Here is a 16,417-nt window from a genome sequence, read left to right as displayed (position 1 = left end):
ATCTCCCGGTATATAAAAGCGGATACGAAGTGCCGTATTTTTATCTATACTCTCCCGCGTCCAGTTTATCATAGCTTCTTAGATTTAACGCGAAGACGTTGAACTGGTTTGTTTCAACAATATCACTGATTTGTGAAAAAAAAAAGTTTTTTTTTCCTTCTTTTTATTATTATATGTAATTACAATATAGTTCTGGGCTACGAGCTTGAACCCGAAGAGGTGTTTCAAACTAAAAAAAGTTTTTTTTATCTGTAACAAGTTGGACGGTGATATCAAGAGATACGCTACCGTAAAAGCCCTCGAGTTCGGACTCGTTCGCTACTTATATGCGCCATGCCGCCATTTTGTTAGTAATTTCGATGAAGAAATTATTAAATGTTCTTGAAACTATGAGTAATAAAACCCTTCAACTCAAATTGTTATTAGTATTTTTATTTTCTTTAAAAAAACTCTTAAAAATAGATATGATTTTACACCGTCCAAGCTGTACCCCCGCGTTTCAACAGAACGCTGTTTTTGTTTACAAGTTATAATCAAAAACTAATAATAGCAACAACATTCATTGAAAAAAAGTTATAGAGTTCAAAAACTTAAACATTAAAATCGTCAGAAAATCTATATACTGGTATAATTCGAGTTGTTTTCTAGATTTCTTTCTTTAAACAGGGTTAGACGATATCTTTCTTTCTCTTTCTAATAAGTCCGAACTGATTTTTTATGTACAAATACTATTTGAATAGATTCAAGTAGTGTAAATGCAAAAACAAAACACAACAAATTCTAATTTTTTAACAATAAAAAAAAAAAAAAAAAAAAAAATTCAAATCATGTAATATGTACGTCACAGCAGAAAATGAAAATAGATTCGGCAGGTTAAAACCTTCGCATCTATAACATTTTTATTTGAAGGAGGATTTCGTTACAGATCTGTGTATTTGGCTTCATGACCGCACTCATAATGATAACCTCCCCACCCCGTACTCTCCCATTCATATGAGAGCGGATTTCGCCCCCACTTTAATAACTAAGGAAAATATCATACAGAGGAAATCGAGTTTCAAACTTATTCACGTTTCATACCCAAGGTGTCCTGTCGAAGTGGATGTAGTGCAGTGCCAAACTTTGTCGTATTTATTTTCTTAAACGGTGGATAAGGCGTTGAGATGAATCCGACTGCAGTTGGGCTGATATTTTGTTCCATCCTTTTCGGTTTTTATGACTTTGTTACGTGTTACCCGGAAGTTAAGCTTCTACACGTGGTAATTATTAATCGACGAGGCGGGAATTTTTCTCCCGAACCACTAATATACTGTAATGTTTGTTACAGCTATTCAGACACGGGGATAAAGTGCCTGACATAGAATTTCAAAATTATCCGCTAGACCCGTATGGAAATCATTCTTATTACCCGATTGGAAGCGGTGGTCTGACGAATGTAAGTATAACAGATATTGTTGTAAAATAATTAACATCAAAATTGTGTAGATACGTGAGCGTTTGAAGAAAAATGGACTTGCTATGTAGCAGATACTCGCTATCGGATCTGTGACCGGTTAAAAATACTCTTTGGAATGTAAATGATTTCGGACGGTATAATTTGTGCTTAGCCCTAGGATTCATTTTATCGGCTATGTAAACACAGTTAATCATGGAAATGAGATATACGTCTTTACTTCGGGCCGGTCACATCTTAAACAGGATGAAGGCAGATAGATACGCGATGAGTCCAAAGTATATCGACCATGTGAATATTGGACTCAGATCTCTGAATAAATTTGCGATGCCGAAAATGACGTGTGAAATTTTTACGATCAAACGTGCCTCACTACACCATTAAAATATTTTCCGAATTGAAATTTTATAACGATGAATCGTTTTCCTGACTTAAGGCCAATTGCCTAAACAATTTTATGTTCTTAGTCACGTCGATTTTGTTACAATAGAGGAGATCCAACAATATTGGGTGTGGTTCAGTGTAGAAATTTAACTAGCAGGTACAAAATTAACTTTGCTGAATGTATAAGTATATGAATTCTGAATATTGACAGGCATCTTGATGTTTAGATTTTATTTAAATTAATTATGAATAAAAGCTGTGAAACCGATTACATTAATCACCCACCCATCAATTGAATGTTCCTTTCATAGTTTATGTGCAAGGTTTGTGAATAGTTTAAAAAATTTCACAGAAACGCCGCTTAAACCGTCTTACATTCCGAATTTTAAGTTCTTCTGACGTCTTATATAAGACAGGTGCGTTAGCCACACAAGGCGTGATTGAATGTAGGAGTATAAGCTGTAGTAATAAGCATTTTCTACGTCTCCGCACTCCTCATTGTTCCAAAATTTGCCTACAGGCACTGCTACTTTTTACTAACGAAAAAGCGCGCCAACATTACAAGCGTATTCAAGTTGCGTTGATTGTATTCAGTTATGCTAGTATATTTTGGTATTTCCAAGTATACCCAGCTATATCCGGATGGAACGCACGTATAGATAGTATAGATAAAGTCCAAGTGACCGTCTGAAATACGTATACTAACCCAAAACTATGATATTTACGGATAACATACATATTTTAAACGGTCGTTTACCCTTTGTCAATACGTGTACTCCATAATATGGGTATACAACAGCACAAAGCGCATTGTCTGCATAATATTAATTTTAGGTTTTAATCAAAATTCCAACTCGTTTTTCAAACGCTGTTGCAGGATGGAAAAATGCGCGAGTACAAGATAGGCAAAATGCTTCGTGATCGATACAACGATTTCTTCGGTCCGAATTATTTGCCGGATGAGATTTACGCAAGATCAACAGCTATGCATAGGACTCAGATGTCTCTTCAGCTGGTACTAGCAGGCCTCTTTCCCCCCATCGGCCAGCAGATTTGGAACCCGGATTTACCGTGGCAGCCTGTGTCAGTGTTTTCCGAAAACATCAACGAAGATTTCCTCTTGTTTCCACAAGATTGTTCGATGTATGTATATTACGTTCTCATTGTCAGCCAAATCCAAGCTTTGATTTATAACAGTCGCACTCGCTAATTTACGTCTTCACAGGTACCAGAAGGCGTACAGGAATTTCCTGCAGTCAAAAGAAGCCCGACAGCAAATCAATAAGTACAACAGCATTCTGGCCTACCTAACGAAGCACACGGGAAAAACGGTCGACACAACTTCCGCTACCTATTACCTGTACAATTTGCTCAAGGAAGAGGTAATTAGGCTATTTACTGCTTTATTTCGCAAATTCATGCGTTTTACGGCGTGCTTAGGAATTGCAAGGTCTGACGTTGCCGAGTTGGTCTTCCGAGGTCTACCCGTTTCCCATGATGAACATTACCATCCTGAGCTTCGACCATAGGTCATACACTACACAGTTGAAGCGTTTAAACGGGGGTGAGAGATTATTTACCCATTGGCAATTCTCTCGATATTAAGGGTAACCGTTGTTGATGTTTGTTGGAACTTGCAGGTGTTTTGCTCAAACGGATCACCGGCGACATGCAAGACCTCAGAAGGGGTTGTCTCAAGCCTCGAGAAAGGAAAGCGTTCTTTTACAGCGCACATGAAAATAACGTGGCTGCCATGGCGCGTACTCTCGGTACAAACGTTCCCCAACTACCCGCGTACGGATCGACGATCATCTTCGAAACCCTTCAAGATCGTGACAAGGATGACGAGTACTTTGTCCGGGTAAGCGATCATTTTCCGTCTAGTTTACGCCACCAATAAACTGACCACAGAGACCCGAGCCTGGAGATGTGTGGCCGTGTGGTAATGGAAACACGAGTTCCCTTGATAGCCCCAGCAGGCACGGGGCTTTCCAACTTTTAATCCTGATTCAATTCCGTTTCAGGTTCTCCACTACACAGGAGTTACCGAAAAATTAATTACACAGACCATTCCCGGATGTTCCGAGGTCTGCCCGCTCGATGAATTCCTCAAACTTTTGCGGGATGTAATTCCAGACCAGACCGAGTATTGCCACGGCGGTAACATTCCGACATCTGGTTCAAGCTCCTTCCCGAATAATATATTGCGCCTCGCCGTTCTGGCGATAATTATCAGACTGCATTCCGACTAAGCTTGCGGTTAAACGTTCTCTGACCCAGTTAACGCATGGTAATTTTCGCTATAACCATGTGCTTATTATAATCATTTTCCGTCACGTACGTCAATTTTATTTTCTTCGTGTCATGAATTATTTACACACAAGTCTTTCAGGTACATTTCCTTTTCCATTTCTGACTGATATGAGAGCAGGTAAAAGTCAGAAGTAATCTGGCAGACAAATAAAAAATCCAGACAAGACTTCATTCTATCCGTTGATCGAGGTTCAACCATTTAATTAAAATCTGAACGTCCTCCAAGGTAATCCATCTGCATCCTGACCAGAATGACGATTATTCACGATACTGCTTTCATATGTCGGTAGGCTTTGATCGAATTGCACTTGATGAGGCATATTTTTTTTATTAATAAGTGCAGAACACCCTTACTTTTCATCATTTCGCTGTAAAGTAGTTGGCAGTAGGATCCTGAGGCATATATTCTTCGGTACAAGTTTCCGCAACGTCCGTTCGGATTGTTCAATTTGCCTGGTATGAGCCATCGAGACGGTGGACTCACTGTCAGCGTGTCCGACTGTACTTGACGACTTCAACGACGTGACGATAATTTTTGTTAGTTCTGTGTAATAATATAATTGGTCAGGCACGGTATATGTATAGCGGCGCAAACAGCAAAACAATAAACAAAGTTGACTGTTTTCGCGCACGGACCCTGACCTTCTCTTTCTCCTGCTCCGGCGCTCGTTTTTTGTTCCCTTCCCTTTTCCTTTGCGGCCGACAAATGCATACATAAGAAAAGAGGAACGCACACGCATCGGCCGCACACAACTAAAGGGAGACGAATGCGCGCGCAAGCTATCGGAGGGAATGAAACAGCTGTTTTAACAATCGTAGAGTCATCTGGCGGAGCGCGGTCACATCGTTGAAAGACGTCAGGGTGAGTGAGATTTAGGTATCCTGGAAAATCGGGCCTGGCAGAGGACCGAGCGAGAGTGTAACGTGCACGGTGCACAAAGTGTTAGTTGATTAGACCAACGACAAATCGCGTCTCGCGTTGCGTGCAGTACCCGTGTTTTAAAGATGGCCGCTGGATGTTGTGGAACGAAAAAGCAAAAGTTAAACAACTCACTGAGCATACCGTGTAACGGCACATCCTCTCTGCAAAATGGTCTACGAAACGGAATTATCGCTCATCCGGAGATGTGCTTCTTCTGCTTTGACGTCCTTTATTGCCAGCTCCATCAACTCGATCCTCCAAAAACGCCAAACTTCAGCAATGATGCATTGTGAGTATCTCTCTTTTCTCCCCCTTCCTCCCTCCCGCCGCCACCCTCCTCTACCGTCGCACTGATGCTTTTTCCCGCCGCCTCCCCCCCACCCCGACTCACTCTTCCTCTTCTCTCTCCCTCTCCCTCCTAATTCTCCTCTAAACGCGGCGTTTTCTTTGTTGTGTATTATGATCGTCCTCCTTTGTTGTCCTCCTAGTAACAAAACTTTAAAAATTTTCTTTATCATCCCTCTCGAAACACCGAAAACATGCTAGACGCGTATTTTTGATCGGTTTCATTGTATGTTATTTTTTCTAATCTTTTTTCAGAATTTTCCTTCTCAAATTGAATTTATCTTTTAAGGATGTATGATTGGCCAAAAATCTATACTCTTTCGTAGTTTTACTAAAATGGATTCATACATGGAGTATTTATCAAATGATTGTATTTGTAATCTGTGAAAATTTCAAAATATTGGAATCTTAAACAAAGGCTTGGACATATTGATGTTTCGTTTTGAATGCTTTCCAAATCATTAGAAACCTTTTAGATTCGTTTTTTCTCAATTTACAGTGGCATAATTTATTTGGAAGTTTTTTTTTAGATATTTACTGACACACTTTGTTGTTTATCATGCGAGCATGAAATTCTCAAGTTTATAACGTTGCACCGAAATTGATAAAAAAATTACAATACTCGATTGATTACAGATAAGAAAAGTAAATCTATTTCAGCAACGCTGCAAGAAACAGTCTTCTGAACAAATTGAGTAATTGTTGAGCAAAATCTAATAACTACCAGATTTCGAAAAGTTTTAAAGCAATTCAAAACGAAGCATTGATGTCTAAACTTTTATATACAATACCAATATTTTTCATTTTCGCATATTCGAAGAGATCTTTATAGCTCTTGAACATGATAATTTGATAAATACTCAATATGTGAGTATCTAATAACAAAACTTTTGTAAAATGTTGATTTTTAGCTTGCCAAACTTACAGACGAGTTTTTTTGGGGGACTTTTTTCCTTTCATTTTTACAGTTAATTCAAAATTATCATGTACAAGATTGCGATCACATAATCAAAACTGACACCGTGTAATTCTTTACGAAGATACGAAGGCTGCTTTGTGTTGATGTTCTACGTTGATAAATGAGGGCCCGCCTGTCTATGAAGCAGCATATAATTGAATAATTAACTAAGACCACAATTGCAGCCCGTTATTTGTGACATGGGCTATTGGAAAGGACAAACGATTGAGGGGCTGCATTGGCACTTTCAACGCGATGCACCTTCATGCTGGACTCCGTGAATACGCAGCGACTAGGTAAACAGCCCTTTTTTTTCTATCTGTCAGCATTGCCCCGATACCCAGCTTATATCGACCTTTTTTGCTATTTCAGTGCCTTCAAGGATTCACGCTTTAATCCCATTACACGAGACGAACTTCCTCGCCTACATGTCAGCGTCTCGATTCTTCGTCATTTTGAAGACGGTGCAGACTATCTTGATTGGGAAGTCGGTGTTCACGGTATTAGGATTGAGTTTCACAACGAAAAGGGCAACAAGCGCACTGCCACTTATTTACCTGAAGTAGCCACTGAACAAGGTTTGTACCATTTTCCAACATATCAGTTAAGCAATAGAATCTACTTTTGCAAAGCTTTAATTTAAAAGAAAATTACACTCTGCTATCGAAGTCGTTGCACAATCTGAAGAAAGAAAAACAGTGAATCGATAAAAGCAATAGATTCATTGGGATTGTTTAATTTTTCAAAACCCAGGTTGGGACCAAATACAAACAATCGACTCGTTGTTGCGGAAAGGGGGCTTCAAAGGAGTGGTCACGCCGGATATTAGGAGAAACTTGAAGCTAACTCGATACAGGAGCGAAAAGGTCTCTGTGAGCTATCAAGACTACATGAGTCATTGGCATAGCCAGCAATGCTAGCAGCTGGCCCGGAGTCCTTCGCAGGGACTCCCGCCTCGTTACCACCAACCGGACATTGACTATCGGTACAGAAACTCTGACCCAAGTTGTTATCGCGCCTCTCAGACTCAGCGCGATCCTTCGATCCAGCAAACGCCTAGCAATTACACAACAATCCCTCAGCACACCTTAGTCATGGTACAACCGAGCCACCCGTCGTCTTTCATTCATCCGATTCCGCAAACGCAGGTTCCACCGGCGTTGATACCGGTACAGAGTTACCCACCGTTTTGGTGGAATAGACACGGTCCACCGCCCTTCCAGCAACCCCATTCGTCGCAAAATTCGCGCGATTTTTACTGCCAATCGCAGGGTACCTACGAACACGGTGTGCGCAAGCGAAAATGACACCAGTGGCAATTATTGCGTGCAACTTTTCACTGTTTTAAATGGTGCCTGTTATACTTCGTATGCTTTAGCATACACAGTCTGCCATTCATGATACCTTATAGTCCTCCTTGAGGATGCGTATTATTATTGGAGAGTAAACCTTTGTCATACGGTAGGGTAAAAATTTTCAACGTCGTCATTTGTCAGACAGTGTCGACTGATTGAAGAAAGTAATTCAATTTTTTCCATCATACTGTTGTTTCGCTGTCTTCTTTAGTTCGTTCTTTAATGCCTTTGATAATATAGCTCTAGATTAATTGCGAGCTGAGTTGTGTGTCAAAATTGTATATATATATACAATTATATATATATATATATATATATTAATACTCCAGTCGCGATGATGTTGTGATCTGAAAATGAATATTTTTGTCGTATTATTCTGTCCGAGACTGTATTAAAAATGAATATATATATATATATATTTGAAAAAAAAAATAAAAAATAAATAATAAAATATTGAAAACTTTACAGCAATATTAGAGCATCTAGTTGAATAGCGATAATGCTAAAGTTCATATTCTAGCTCGCAAATCTTTGATTCAAAATTGAAATAAAATCCCTATCCTTCCTATCTCTCTGTTAAATACGTTTAATTAAATGAAATTGAATGAAAAAACATTACTAAAATTGAGGCAGAAGTTTTTACCAGAGTGTTTTTGAATCGTATGAATATTCACACACCTGTACTTATCATTATCCGTTCGTTTTTCGGTGTTTCGGTATATATCAATTTAGTGGATGAACCAAACAGTTTCACCAAAGCATAAAGAAAAACCTGTGCACAATTAATTCAAATAAGCGACCGTGAAATTCAGTTTATTATTGAATCCTCGAAATTATATAGGCTCTCCATCGCGATGCCAACTTTTCTGTTATTATTAACCATAATTGAACATAGAAAAAAAAAGAATAAATAAAAAATTAAAATAGGCAAATAATAGAAAAATATATATTAAAATAATTGTAGTTAATAATCTTCCCTTATATTGACGGTATGAAAAAACAAAAAGTGTCTCGATACTTTGTGCTGAGTTACTTATAAAATTCAGACAGATTAAAATATACAAAAGTGGTTACAGATCACACCAGATGCAAAATCTATCGTAATTGCAATGTTACAAATCCTGATATCACAAACACGTTACCATCATAACTAAAAGTAAGATATGTGCGTAATACATCTTTTTTCTCAGTTTGTATTTCATTGCTATTTTTTATTTTCGTTTCTTTGGAAATGGAGACTTGTTTTTCACTGTTAATTGCCATGTAACTATTATTCAACGATACTTTTTCCCTCGTCTGACCACGATTACCTGTCAATGTCCCAATATTTCATCGAGATGAGTTTAACCTATGCAATTTATACAAAGTGATCAGTTTCAATGAGGTCAATCATCGAACGTAAACATATCAAAGATGATGACTGTGTATAAACAATTAGGATACATTCAGAGTATAAAATGTGAATAGAAAATTGACAAAATTGACAAAACATAATGCGATGAGGGGCAGTTAGACGTGTCTTGTATCTGGATAAACAATTACTGCAAATAAGTATGTTGAGAGTGATCCACATTGTATATCTGTAATAAGAATAATAATGATAACAAACAATAAATCTAAAATGTATGTTAAAACGATTAACCTTAAGGGAAGGCGCATAAAAAGCCTAATAAATGACGATCTCATTGTGATTTTGATTGCTCTGTGATTAATGTTGACGTCATACATATATGTACAACTTTGTAACATTCGATGCATCGAGTGCTTGATAATAGTATAGACTTGTTGTATATTTTATTTTTGATTTTTAAAAAAGTTTTCTCACTTTCAAATATTTGACTGACAAGTAAGCTCAGCTCAGATTAAATATCCAGAAAAATGCACGCCGGTATCTTTCCCACCAAAGCGATTGAGTGTCATCCTTAATTCGCGGTAAATTGACTTAAAACGCAAATACGTATGCAATGCGCAATCCACAAACCTTTGAATACCGCGTGGTTGACCGAATACTCTGTGAATAAAAACAGATATATAAGCTTGTAGATATATATGCCTGATTTATTTCGTGCATTGAATGCAGCTATTGTACATAAGATGGTTCGGAACAAATTAATATCAAACCCTATTATAGAGCGTTTTTCGTTAAAAAAAATTTTTGTTGTTAATCAGGTGATCAACCGTGTACTTTGGCAGAATTTTCAATGAAATTCTTCCACTTTTTCATGACTCCTTAGCTTTACTTAGATCATCCAGCCCAATGAGGTAGCTGGTTTAATTCACTGCCAATTTATTCATTGTTGTTTCTAGAGTTTGCTAATAATAATGATAACAATTAATTAATTAATTAATTAATCAAATTATAACATTCATGTTGTTGAATTTCGTTTAATATTAATCTATTCTAGTAGATTATTATAATATACTGTATACTCTTATATTGTCATAAGTTGCCAGCTATGCAAAAAATTGCTATCGTTTTATTTGAGAAAAAGTCTTTTGGGTTGAACGTTATCTACAAATTTGCTATTTAAATCCACTTCATTATTCAGCTTTGAAAATTCGTGAAAGAAGCATTCAACAATGTCGGAAAAGATATGTAGGTGATTTAAAAGTGACGCTCGCGTCATCTCTCGATACCCGATTCACACATATGGTAATAAAATTTGAATATTCCAAATACACCTAATCTTTCCAATTGTTCAAAAAATTTACGGTTATTAATGAAATGCAATAATCTTCAACGAAAAATTATACATTACCGCGAGCAGCTCCTTATTTGATATTCTAATAAATTGTAAATAGGAGAACAAACAAAGAAATCATTATGTGCCTAGATGTGTGGTTTACATTAAATCGAACAATTGATTACAAAAGCGATTGAAAACAGATTATAGTTACTTTAGGTGTTCAATGAGTAGTAGTGAAAAAATATTTGACAGGGAGAAAGAATTGAAAAAAGAAAAGACGAAAAAAATATAGACGTAAACAAATAATAATAATAATAATAATAATATTGTGAGCAACTTCTAGTTTATAATTAAACATGAAAATGTATGGAATTGCAAAATAAATATTAAATTTTCTATATCATATAGTACAATTTATTTAGACTATCAATCTTTATAATTTACAAATGCCATAGCCCACCTGAGTCTTCTCGTCGCATGCTTCAACATTCGCTTTGAGGGATATTTGTACACAGTGAACATTTGCGACCGAATATTCTCACACACACTCGAATACTACCGAAGTACATATATGTAATAAAAAAACTATACCCAAGTGATCTGGGTACATGTATTACAGAGGATAAGAGCATGGCAACAATGCGAGTTGCATTCACCTATGATTGCTTATTGTCGTTAAACAAATGGACTGTTATCATAAACTTTCTCAGCTTCCAACAGTTGTTGCTTCACGTTGTAGTAAGACTTTATTTCCAATCGAGTCATACACAATCCTAAAAATAATTGTCCAATTGCTATAATTGATAGTTGCAGATTGATTGGACGAGTAAATTTTCTCAGGACTGATATCAGACCCCAAAAATCGTTCGTTATATTAGGCAGTCTGTAAGTCGCATATCGCGTCGCAAGCTGTAAGAAAAAGTAAGGATCAAATTACATATCGCACAGACAAATGTGCTTGAAATTCTTGTAATTGAATCCCTACATACGTTACTTCGAGCGTGTTTGAGAAACAGTGACTTTACTACCTACCAAAACACTTCCCATTGGACCTAGCGTCATTGGATAGAGAAAGCCGACTGTAAATTGCAGCAAGGCTGCTCTTGTCTCAAGGCACAGTAGGCACTTCTTTCTTTCGAGAAGTATATCCCTTGTGACGAACTAGAAGCGAAAAGAATATCGCTGTAATAAAATAAAATGAGGAACATACGAACATCTTGGGTATATGTTTCCAGCAGCGATCTGGCAATGAGAGTGTTGAATTTGATTAAAAGATAGATTATCATATATTGCATATAGTGCATTTGATTCTAGAAGAAATGCTAATAGTGGTTTTCCCCGTCAAAGTCTTACCAGTTTGTGTGCGAAGGTAGCTGCTATACCAGGCAACACAATAATGGGCAAATAGGTAGCTGCACTTCCAATTTTCATCAATTTCATTTTTCTTCTATAATGGGCATTGACGTAAATACCAGCTACTGCAGCAGTAATACTAAGAATGCCAATTCCACTGCGAAGCGGCCATCTAAAGGGTTAGGCGATTGTCGCATTACGTTACAATGGATTTGATTAAATCGTAGATGACGACTCTTGAAGATCAAGAAAATAAGACGACTACATGAAAATGATTAAGTTGAATTTAGTAACGTTACTATTATGAAGCATTGATGAGAGATTAATATTCTGCAAGTTTAGAATGTTTTTAAATTCTAAGTCAAGTTTGGAATCCCAAGTATTTTTGCTGGATTATAATTTAGTGAATTTTAGAAAATTCTAAAAGTGCAAAGAAATGGGATTTCATAATAATTCATATTTTCATTGAGGTTAAGAACTTCAACTTAGTGAAAAACTGTTTTCTAACCTATTTTTAGGTTATGTTACGTTGGGTTGAGACTTACACCTCTAATTGGTTCGGCCAGTGCCGCAGCATGTCGACTTGATATCGCAAAGCTTCGTTTTTGTTCAAAGCCACGGCGTCTGTAGGCAACGGACCTGTTTGTTTTACTAAAGCCATAATCCGGGGAAATTACGACCCGCTGCTGCGGACGCCGGTATCTACACGTGAATCTTCGCGTCGTCTGCTGACTTACAGCATTTTCCGCACTGATTTTCCGAACAATCTTTTCAGTGGTTGCAATCAGTGCGAATCACGTGGTTCTCGTCCAATGGCGAATGAATTCTAAAGAACCCGCACTCAGTGCAGCCGTTCGAAAAATTACAGTAACGACGTGCGGTATTAATCAGCTCGAAAACGACAATTTGCAGTTGATTTTGGAAAAGTTCAAGACAAGTTCTTGTAGCAAAATTGTAGTGACTGCAAGAGAGTCCTATGCACCCTTACCATAGTTCTTAGACCAATACAGACGTATACAGTTACGATCATACGTGCAAGATTCTCATATTATTAGTTCTTTCACGCCACATTGCCTGTTATTTTATCAACCAAGCTCATATCTATGAAGTATTAAGCAGCGTATATACAATTTTCACACGTCACCGTTATATCTTCCAAAAATCATGTACAGTTCACAATCAGAGAAGCCCTTATTCTCAGAACTAAGGATAGCACCTTTGTTTTAATGACGATGTAATCAATTAATGCTTCACCGTTTGCTTCTCTGAACCAATCGTTTCGTGCTGATACTCCGCCACGACACTACTCACTAACCAGATGTCTTGCTCTCAAGTAATCAATTAGCATCAATCAATCATTTTAGACCCACGAAAAAACGCGACCTTTTTCGAACACTTCCTACGTTGATGCATGTCAGCATGACGTTCTAAATTCCAATTTTCCCGGAATTTTGCACGGAAAATGCGGGAGAAATGTGGCAAAAAAATAAATAGATGTATGATATGGGAAAAGACGTGTACTGTATAATATATTATAAGCATTGGTACAACGCCCATACATTGATTATTGGTAAAATCCTGAGCAAGTTACATGAATGTACAAATAAATTCAATCCAGTCATCACAAATAGACACATAAATATATGTACATACATACGGAGATGAATTATTTTTCAACAAGTCAAGAAACTCACTCTGTACTGCATCAAACATATCACTCCGTGAAAATCGAGAATCTGGTTGCAGTCTGGGATTCGATGATCATGTCGCAGTGATATTAAATAGGCTGTGTCAAAGCCCAATTGAAAATTGCAGCAAATTGCAATTGGCAGACCATTTGCATAGTTGATTTGCGCCCATACAAGTATTTTTACACATTTCCTTCTCCTTCTTTAACCAAGGTATTTCTTTTCACCGCACGATGTTATTCTGCCAGTAAAATATAGGTTGTTACTAAGACCAAGCGTTTCTGATTCCGTTTAAAATATTTATTCAAATATGATACTATGTTGATTCATTATCACTTAGTTAGATGACGTAGTAATTATGCAACATCAGTACACATTTCTAATCTTCACCCAAAACGATTGTTAAATGTATTCATTAAAGTACCATGGTATTCAAGTATAAACGTACAAAAGATATTCATTCGAATGAATTCAACAGGCAACCTTGTTTGTTTTGGTTTAACATTCTAAAACGCAACTCAATAATTAATCAATTATGATGCAACACTTATTTACAATATATATGACAACCGACTATTCAAAATAAAAATGAGATGCAAAACACTAATTACATGCTACCTGGTATTAAATTTAATAAAACAGACCAATTTGATCAATTATTGAAACTCAGTGACCTCCATATTTAGTTTCAATAGCGCAATCACTTAAACATGACAAAGTCTACCCAATTGCATAGTAATAAAACAAACCAAACAAAAAATAGTAACAATGGTGAGGATGCAATATTTACAGTAACGCCACCCATTCCTGTTAGAAACCATCGCTCGATCAGTTCATAAACAACAAATCATAGCTCTATTTTATACGCAATAAACTAAAACTAACGAGTCTGATTCAAGCCTGATTGGATATTATGCTATGATGAAAACTTGTTTCGGAAAATACTTCAGAATGTGTTAGATTAGCTAATTATTCATATATTGCAACAAGACTTGGATTAGACTCTGCAATAACGAAAACCAAAAAATCATGAATTCACACACCTCTACCAATGATATTTTTGTTTTTACTTGATAATATCAATCAACCGGTTTCCTACTGATTGACAGTACCTGCGTATTTCACTTCGTCAAAGGCTTTCCTTGCTTTTTTAAGCTCCTCATTCATTGTCAGCAGATCCTTAACTCTGGCATATTTTCTAGAATCTTTCCTCACTGGAAAACAATGTGAAACAAGTTAAAGATAATATTGCACAACAAATTAAAATTCCCGCTCACTCACCAAGGAAGACAATGTCTTCGACTTGCACTCTGCCTGTGCGTCCAATTTCCATTGCCCTGTGGGTCATTTCGGTGATGAATTCGATCACCAGATCTTCCAGAAAATCAACGCTTTCGGTGTATGGATTTTGGTCATCGCCAAATCCGTACATCATGCAGCGGAGCTCCTTTGAAAATAACCGTTTTCTTCCACCCGGAAGCGTTCCTCCGATCGGAATCTCCGTCTCCTCATCTTCGAACTGATCAAATAAAGAATGCCAATCAAGGCTTAAGGTCTCCAGGAGTTAGGTTACTTTACGTTAGGCTAGATTATTTTGCTTAGCTCGTACTCAACCCTCAATTATGAACAAACCATTTCATCATGACCAATTTACCTGCTCGTAATTTTCTTCCGCAGCCATTGACGTATTTTGTTTGACTCACAAGAATCTGGCAATTAAATAACGACTTTTGAACAAGATTAATTGACAGAAAACTCTCGTGGAAAACTCCAACACTTGTCAAACAGAAATCTACTAGTCTCTGTGTCAAAACCGTCAAAACCATCTCACGAAGCTTACTTTAGTCAGTGATGCCAAATGTCGAAAACGAAACATTCCTAATAGTGAGACAAAAAAACGCCGACGGCATAGCAGGATTCGTTGCTGAGGGTTGAACTCAGTAGATAATACAGAGCATATTTACCATAGCAAAATGCCACTGCAGTGGTCGAAAATGAACGCATCATAAACATTAACAAATGTTATTGCAGTAGGACTAAATATTGAACAAACTGCATATGATTTGAATTAACGGCAAACAATGGTTAATATTATCTTAATTACTTTGAAATTTATTGCCGTTTTTTTTTTGTGTCTTACAAAAGTCAATTTGTTATTAAGATAAATACCTAGAATTCCTTAACTTGAGTGATCTGTATGAAGTAACAGTTTCCCAATTTATAATAAGTGAAATCCTTTAATGATTTTTTTTGTACCAAATGTGATAGAATCACATTTAACAACGTTGCATGTCGTTTCGTTCAACTCAAACCATTTAAAAATGTTATCGAGAACAACTTGCATCAACGCTATGTCCCTAAGGCAAGTGATGGCTTTGTAAGATCGAAAAAGGGCAAATTTAATCACCTGTCATGTATCATTCACATCAATCAAGATAAAAGTTGGACCTAGGTCTGCACCCACCCAATTTCGGGAATACTTACGCCAAGATTCTTTGCTATCACTATACGAATGCCATGCCTTCACTTAGAACCCGAAAATTATCAAGGTGACGCGCAAAAGGCGCTGTCAAATTTGAAAACTTGATTACTTGTAACATATTCGAATTCGACTTAAGAGCCGAAGGCTGAGCACATCGACAGTGTTTTACTTTGTCATGTACCGTTTGCGAAATCGGCGCGCAAAAGCGCGGCTGATTGATCTGTCAAATAATCTTAAATATGTTGCAAAATTTTGTATAAATCTAATCCGAAATTGTGTTATTCTACGACTATGACAAATGCGGTGTGCATTACTCACTGCTTTCGAGTTGCTAGATAATACACAGCAAATACGACATGCATTTACCGTTCAGGTACCTCAAAAATTCTTTACAAAATCTGTTCCGTGTCAGAAGGCGCTACTAAATCGAGAATACGAAAAATACAAATGCGGATCCCTTTCTGCTGACGGTAAAGG

General features: G+C 37.0%; 4 protein-coding genes and 1 long non-coding RNA gene across 7 annotated transcripts; 2 read left to right on the top strand and 3 right to left on the bottom strand.

Moving 5' to 3' along the window:
• The first annotated feature begins 40 nt into the window (after window positions 1-40).
• LOC124179484 (venom acid phosphatase Acph-1-like) lies at window positions 41-4,781 on the top strand. Its single transcript, XM_046563894.1, has 8 exons — window positions 41-128; window positions 1,086-1,259; window positions 1,328-1,435; window positions 2,715-2,980; window positions 3,063-3,219; window positions 3,278-3,401; window positions 3,478-3,698; window positions 3,862-4,781. The coding sequence occupies exons 2-8, from the start codon at window positions 1,164-1,166 to the stop codon at window positions 4,087-4,089; spliced, it is 1,200 nt and encodes a 399-aa protein (XP_046419850.1). The 5' UTR covers window positions 41-128; window positions 1,086-1,163; the 3' UTR covers window positions 4,090-4,781.
• Window positions 4,489-4,923, bottom strand: LOC124179489. The gene is made up of 2 exons (XR_006870064.1): window positions 4,793-4,923; window positions 4,489-4,694 (listed from the first exon to the last, which is right to left on the bottom strand). It is a non-coding gene; the product is annotated as an uncharacterized LOC124179489 (long non-coding RNA).
• A 70-nt stretch (window positions 4,924-4,993) lies between these two features.
• On the top strand, window positions 4,994-10,817 carry LOC124179486 (AMME syndrome candidate gene 1 protein homolog). Its single transcript, XM_046563895.1, has 4 exons — window positions 4,994-5,361; window positions 6,561-6,671; window positions 6,748-6,953; window positions 7,129-10,817. The coding sequence occupies exons 1-4, from the start codon at window positions 5,156-5,158 to the stop codon at window positions 7,293-7,295; spliced, it is 690 nt and encodes a 229-aa protein (XP_046419851.1). The 5' UTR covers window positions 4,994-5,155; the 3' UTR covers window positions 7,296-10,817.
• Window positions 10,809-13,129, bottom strand: LOC124179487. Its single transcript, XM_046563896.1, has 4 exons — window positions 12,316-13,129; window positions 11,771-11,942; window positions 11,450-11,578; window positions 10,809-11,326 (listed from the first exon to the last, which is right to left on the bottom strand). Exons 1-4 carry the CDS (start codon window positions 12,429-12,431, stop codon window positions 11,093-11,095), a joined length of 651 nt encoding a protein of 216 aa, XP_046419852.1. The 5' UTR covers window positions 12,432-13,129; the 3' UTR covers window positions 10,809-11,092.
• A 186-nt stretch (window positions 13,130-13,315) lies between these two features.
• Window positions 13,316-15,281, bottom strand: LOC124179488 (transcription initiation factor TFIID subunit 13). Of its 3 annotated transcripts, none has more exons than XR_006870063.1 (4): window positions 15,113-15,279; window positions 14,740-14,977; window positions 14,502-14,672; window positions 13,316-13,699 (listed from the first exon to the last, which is right to left on the bottom strand). XR_006870063.1 is itself a non-coding variant. In XM_046563899.1 (4 exons), the coding sequence occupies exons 1-4, from the start codon at window positions 15,137-15,139 to the stop codon at window positions 13,695-13,697; spliced, it is 372 nt and encodes a 123-aa protein (XP_046419855.1). In that variant the 5' UTR covers window positions 15,140-15,281; the 3' UTR covers window positions 13,316-13,694. The 3 variants fall into 3 exon arrangements, 2 of the variants coding, with proteins under 2 accessions (XP_046419855.1, XP_046419853.1); XM_046563899.1 differs by having other exon boundaries at window positions 14,571-14,672; window positions 15,113-15,281; XM_046563897.1 differs by having other exon boundaries at window positions 13,316-14,672; window positions 15,113-15,280.
• Between the last annotated feature and the right edge of the window lie 1,136 nt (window positions 15,282-16,417).

This window comes from Neodiprion fabricii, chromosome 4, assembly GCF_021155785.1.
Source record: "Neodiprion fabricii isolate iyNeoFabr1 chromosome 4, iyNeoFabr1.1, whole genome shotgun sequence".
Classification (NCBI taxonomy): Eukaryota; Metazoa; Arthropoda; class Insecta; order Hymenoptera; family Diprionidae; genus Neodiprion; species Neodiprion fabricii.
Note: the sequence above shows the minus strand (reverse complement) of the source record. Positions and strands in the feature narration are given on the sequence as shown.

Coding starts and splice junctions, on each gene's coding strand:
- LOC124179487 (XM_046563896.1), bottom strand. CDS start 12,431: ATGGCTTTAGTAAAACAAACAGGTCCGTTGCCTACAGACGCCGTGGCT. Junction 11,943..12,315: donor TGGCCGAACCAATTAGAGGT/GTAAGTCTCAAC, acceptor CTAACCCTTTAG/ATGGCCGCTTCGCAGTGGAA. Junction 11,579..11,770: donor CTACCTTCGCACACAAACTG/GTAAGACTTTGA, acceptor TTTCGCTTCTAG/TTCGTCACAAGGGATATACT.
- LOC124179488 (XM_046563897.1), bottom strand. CDS start 15,139: ATGGCTGCGGAAGAAAATTACGAGCAG. Junction 14,978..15,112: donor CGGAAGAAAATTACGAGCAG/GTAAATTGGTCA, acceptor TTATTTGATCAG/TTCGAAGATGAGGAGACGGA. Junction 14,673..14,739: donor CGAAGACATTGTCTTCCTTG/GTGAGTGAGCGG, acceptor ATTGTTTTCCAG/TGAGGAAAGATTCTAGAAAA.
- LOC124179484 (XM_046563894.1), top strand. CDS start 1,164: ATGAATCCGACTGCAGTTGGGCTGATATTTTGTTCCATCCTTTTCGGT. Junction 3,220..3,277: donor ACAATTTGCTCAAGGAAGAG/GTAATTAGGCTA, acceptor CGGCGTGCTTAG/GAATTGCAAGGTCTGACGTT. Junction 3,699..3,861: donor ATGACGAGTACTTTGTCCGG/GTAAGCGATCAT, acceptor ATTCCGTTTCAG/GTTCTCCACTACACAGGAGT.
- LOC124179486 (XM_046563895.1), top strand. CDS start 5,156: ATGGCCGCTGGATGTTGTGGAACGAAAAAGCAAAAGTTAAACAACTCA. Junction 5,362..6,560: donor AACTTCAGCAATGATGCATT/GTGAGTATCTCT, acceptor CCACAATTGCAG/CCCGTTATTTGTGACATGGG. Junction 6,672..6,747: donor CGTGAATACGCAGCGACTAG/GTAAACAGCCCT, acceptor TTGCTATTTCAG/TGCCTTCAAGGATTCACGCT.